The 5,324-nt window shown below is 40.9% G+C and overlaps 1 protein-coding gene across 1 annotated transcript; it reads left to right on the plus strand.

Moving 5' to 3' along the window:
* The first annotated feature begins 16 nt into the window (after nucleotides 1-16).
* Nucleotides 17-4,595, plus strand: LOC106879459 (probable LIM domain-containing serine/threonine-protein kinase DDB_G0286997). The gene has a single exon (XM_014929021.2). The coding sequence runs from the start codon at nucleotides 2,165-2,167 to the stop codon at nucleotides 4,055-4,057; it is 1,893 nt and encodes a 630-aa protein (XP_014784507.1). The 5' UTR covers nucleotides 17-2,164; the 3' UTR covers nucleotides 4,058-4,595.
* Nucleotides 4,596-5,324: the final 729 nt, after the last annotated feature.

Consider the following 5,324-nt stretch of genomic DNA (forward strand, 5'->3'; position numbering starts at 1 on the left):
GGGTCCCAGCTGATCCGATCAAAGGAACAGCCTGCTCGTGAAATTAACGTGCAAGTGACTGAGCACTCCACAGACACGTGTACCCCTAACGTAGTTCTCCGGGAGATTCAGCGTGACAAGGCTGACCCCTTTGAAATACAGGTATAACTCGTTTTTGCCAGCTGAGTGAACTGGAGCAACGTGAAGTAAAGTGTCTTGCTCAAGGACACAATGCGTCGCTGAGAATTGAACTCATGACCTTAAAATCGCGAGCCGAATGCCCTAACCACTACGCCACTCGCCTTCACAACATAATACATTCACCAATATAACATCATCATCATCGTCGTCATAGTACAATAGCTATTATTATCAACAACACAATTTTAATGGTGAGGCGATTATCAAAATAACACAATTGTCTCTGTAACTAACATCTTTTTCAACATAACATCATTGATTCTTCATAATGTTCTTGTCATCATTATTACGATAACACAATTAATTATCAACATGAATACGCACTTATTAGCATAATTGTTAGGTTAACAGAATTGTTAAGTAACACCATTGTCAATATAAAACTCGTCAACGTTGTATTATCCCATAACACAACTGTCGTTTGACTACAGCCTCTATAATAATAATAATAATAATAATAATAATGCTATCTGCACGACCCCATTGTCGATATAATATGATCGCGCCCTCCGCCCCCGGCAACAAGAACACCTTCAAAATGCAAATGTTATGACAAGAATCTCTCTAAAAGCAACAGCTGAACGACGACAACAACAACAACAACAATCTATCGAATTTCGTTATTTAAAATTAAATAATTTGTTATTTTTTAAAGTAAATATTTAATTTTCCTAATTTTCCTGCTTGTGACTGTTCACACGTCTTCCCTTTGCAAAGTCGACATTTCTCATTTGTAAGATCTTCCCGTATTTTCGGTTGAATCGCAGCCTCTACTCCCAACCCCAAGGCTTCACTAAAAATTAAAAGAAGACTTGATTGGAACGGGAGAGATAATAAATTGAAGAAACGCTAATGCAAAGGATAGAATTATAGCGAATCCGGAGACCAAGTCTTCGATGTCAGAGTTAATAATTTGAATGCTTAAACAGTTGATGTCGGGAGAAAATGAAAACGACAAACAAAAACTGGGGGGAAAACAAAAACAGGAAAAAACAGCAATTTGCGTCTGGCCCTGACATTGTCCGAATCTGAATCCTTAGACTAATATATGGCAGAATATAAGAATAGCGCTAATTCACACAATAACCTATAAACGATCAATTGAATTCCAATAAATCGGATTGATGGTGATGACGATATTGCAGAGAATTACGACGAAGCATTTATCCTGTCCGTCTGTTGTTTTATCCACCCGTCTAAAAATAGCTTTTTGGTTTCGTTCAATATGCTAAGAGCATCGATGATTCTGGAAACACAAAACGAAAGTCAGCTGCAACAACAACAACAACGGCAAATATAACGATAACAACTTGTACAACAACAACAACAAAACCAATTTAATTGAAGAATAGCCATTGTTAATTGCATTAGTGTTGTTATACAGACACACACACACATACACATACACACACATACTCTCGCACATATATATGTATGTGTGTGTGTGTGTATACATATGCATATATACATTCATACACACATACACATAACACGTATATATTCTTTTACTGCTTTCAGCGATTGGACTGCGGCCATACTGGGGCAGCGCAGCCTTTATGGGTTTTAGTCGGGAACTAATTTTATCGTTCTCCGTGAATCAAACTGCTAAGTTTACCGTTTCGCATTTTAGCACGAAGACATTCAATTCATAAACACCGCAAAATATTTTCATTTACCGACTTTACATCGATATACCCACACATACACACAATATACATACATATACACAGACACGCATACACACATATATGTAATCCTCACACGTAATTCGTGATATCTCACGTATTAACGATCAAGGGTACACATCCACCTACATCAAACCACGACAACAGACGAAGACAAGTGGAAATTCGTAGCACAAAACCCAACGTCCGAATAAAAACTGAGTGAAGCCTCATCAGTTCCGAGCAACGATTATTTGGAAACCAGGCTGAAATTAAGAAATCGAACGGAACAAAATACGGAGACCTGAACGAGGATAATAATGTCAGTTGACGACTCACGTAGAAGTTACGATACAATGAAGCGAAATCGAAGTGTGGTGACGATGGTGGAAGCCGATTCCAACCAAGAAAGACTTCAAAGCAATCAGAAAAAGTCGAAGAAAGGAAAGAAACTTGAAAGAGGAGAAAAAGGTAGAAACAGAGGAGAAAGAAGACGACGAGGACGAAATGAAAGAGAAGAATATTATGAAGAAGAGGAAGGAGGGGAATATGAAGTCGAATATATTGAAGAAAACGAAGAGAAACATGAAGAAGAAGAAAGAGCTGTGAAGTCAAGATTAGAGGAATCAAGATCTCGTCCGACATTCCATAGTCCACCACGTTCGACAAAAATGAAAGAAGTCAAGCAGTCGTCCATTTCTTCTTCTTCTTCTTCTTCTTCTTCTTCTTCTTCTTCTTCTTCTTCTTCTTCTTCTTCTTCTTCTTCTTCAAGGACGGCAGAAAGTTCGGAGGAATATGGCGACGACGGCATCCACGACCTTCGGCTGAAGATCAACAGTCGAGAAAGACGACGAATGCACGATTTGAACGCGGCTCTTGACGGTCTCCGAGAAGTCATGCCTTACGCTCACGGACCGTCCGTACGCAAGTTGTCCAAGATCGCCACACTACTTTTGGCCAAAAACTATATCCTTCTGCTGAACAGTTCCCTGGACGAAATGAGAAAAATTGTCAATAGTTTATATCAGACGAGAACCATTGGAAAGAATGGCGCTGTGAGCAGAACCACTGATATTACTACCACCAACACCAGCATTGCCGACCATTTACCGTCCAAATCACCGTTCATTGCTGGTCAGCCATTGCCTGAGGCTGTGAATTCTCTGACAGTTACAAACTCTTCCACTTTGCTCTCTTTGAATACAGCTGTTGTTCCTGCAGTTTCAACAGCATCGTTTTTATCGAATGGTTCTTTGAATCCCCAGTCTACTGTTTCGCCACCACCACCGTCGTCGTCAGCAGTGTCTTCCACGTCACCTGCGTCTCCTACTCCTCCTGTTTCTACTTCATCCCTTCCTTCTACCCCTCAATCTTTATCTTCGACTTTACTCAGACAAGAACAGAAGATCGGAGACAAAACAAAGTCACCTGCTCCTCCCGCCCCGATTAAACGAATGGTTCCTCCTCCTCTTTTACCTCCCCCTTCTCTTCCTCCTCCCTCTTCTCTCTATCCTCCTCCTCCTCATCATCATCAACATCAGAATTTACACAATCTTACTTCGCTTCATGATCCTCCTCCTCCTCATTATGATGGATATGATAATGATCACCACCACCGCCGTCATCATCATCATCAGCAGCAGCAACAGCAACAACAACAGCAATCTACGGGCTGCACTCAGTCCATTCCCAGCGTCCACGTTGCAGCCACTCAGCGACAATGGCGGCGACGACACCAACACCAACAACAACAGCAACACCATTGCGCGCACTTTGTGGAAGAACAGCGTCGACAGGTGTCGCCCTCGCCCGACAGCAGCACAACTAGCATTACAACAAACACCACAGCCACCGCCGTTACCAAGACAACTACTGCACCACCACCACCACCACCACAGTTCTGTCTGACTCGGGAGACTTTGCCCAGGCTGTCGTCACCTGTTCTAACTCTGCAGAATGCGAGCGAAGCGACGCCATCGAACCTTTCCTTTCTTCCGTCTGCAAAGGAATTCTCTCTGCCTGGAAGATTAGAGCAGAACTCCCTTCACCCACAGCATACTGCTGCCCTCTTTAACCGATTAACTTGGCCATACACACCATGTTCCCATCCTCAATGTGTTGTGGAGATGCTCAGGTCACCATTTTCAATGTGTGCACCCAGCTATACTACACCCCCGGCTCTTTTATCCACCAGTGTGCCAAGAAAACAATGAACATACACACACGCACACACACACACGCACACACACACACACACACACACACACACACACACACACACAGGCATACACACGACTACCTTGTTTGATGATGTCTAAATACCAACAAGTCTTGTTTCTTTGCAAAAAGCCAATTCATTCTTCATTAGTGAGAAATTCTAAAAATATTTTTTAAAACTCAAATAAACCGGATGCATGCACACGCACTACTCCACACCACACACGCATGCAAACACATACGCACACATGAGTAACAAAAAATTTATAACATGGTATTAAAATTCGGAGTAAACTGTTATCAGAATATGATAAACACTTTTACATTTATTCATTTTCTTTTTATTCGTCTTCCAAGCTTCTCCAACTTCACTGTTTCATTTGCCTGACAATAAACATCGAAACTAAATCCTACACGTGAATTATGTCCAGTTTTTCTTTTTATAATTCTCTTTCTATAAACCCCTAACAGACCCTTTATGTCTATATACGTCTCACTTTGTCTCACCACAATTATTTCTGGTTAATATTTCAATGCTCCAAACATTAAACATGTCAACACTAACTCGTCTTTGTGTTTCACCTTAGTTTTATTATTATTATTATTATTATTATTATTATTATTATTATTATTATTAGTAGTAGTAGTAGTAGTAGTAGTATCCCCTCCGCCATAGCGAAGGCGGAGGTATTGTTTTCAGTCGTGTTTGTTTGTTTGTTTGTTTTGGGCAAGATACCTCAAGTACCACTGGATGGATTCGGATGAAACTTTCACGGATGTTTGGCCTCGTGACATTTTAGGGCAGCCACTAATCACATGCGTAATGTCTCCCACAGAAACATGACAGCCTACACATGCGGTTGCACCTTGGGCTTACAAGAGAGTCACTGTCTCTCTTGTTCACCAAGAAAGAAACTGAAAGAAGCCCGTCGTATATATATTTGACAGCCGATGTTGATATGTTTACGACCCCGTAACTTAGCGGTTCAGTTCCACTCCGTGGCACCTTCGGCAAGTGTCTTCTACTATAGCCTCATGCCGACTAAAGCCTCGTGCCGAAGGTGCCACGCAGTGGAACAGAGCCCGGAACCATGTGGTTGGGAAGCAAGCTTTTTACCACACAACCACTCCTGCGCCTATAAGATATATATGTATATATATATATATGCATATATGTATATATATATGTGTATATATATGTATATATATGTGTGTGTATATATACATGTATTTATATATATATATATATATATATATATATAT

The sequence above is a fragment of the Octopus bimaculoides genome, chromosome 23, assembly GCF_001194135.2.
Source record: "Octopus bimaculoides isolate UCB-OBI-ISO-001 chromosome 23, ASM119413v2, whole genome shotgun sequence".
In the NCBI taxonomy this organism is placed as follows: Eukaryota; Metazoa; Mollusca; class Cephalopoda; order Octopoda; family Octopodidae; genus Octopus; species Octopus bimaculoides.

Coding starts and splice junctions, on each gene's coding strand:
- LOC106879459 (XM_014929021.2), top strand. CDS start 2,165: ATGTCAGTTGACGACTCACGTAGAAGTTACGATACAATGAAGCGAAAT.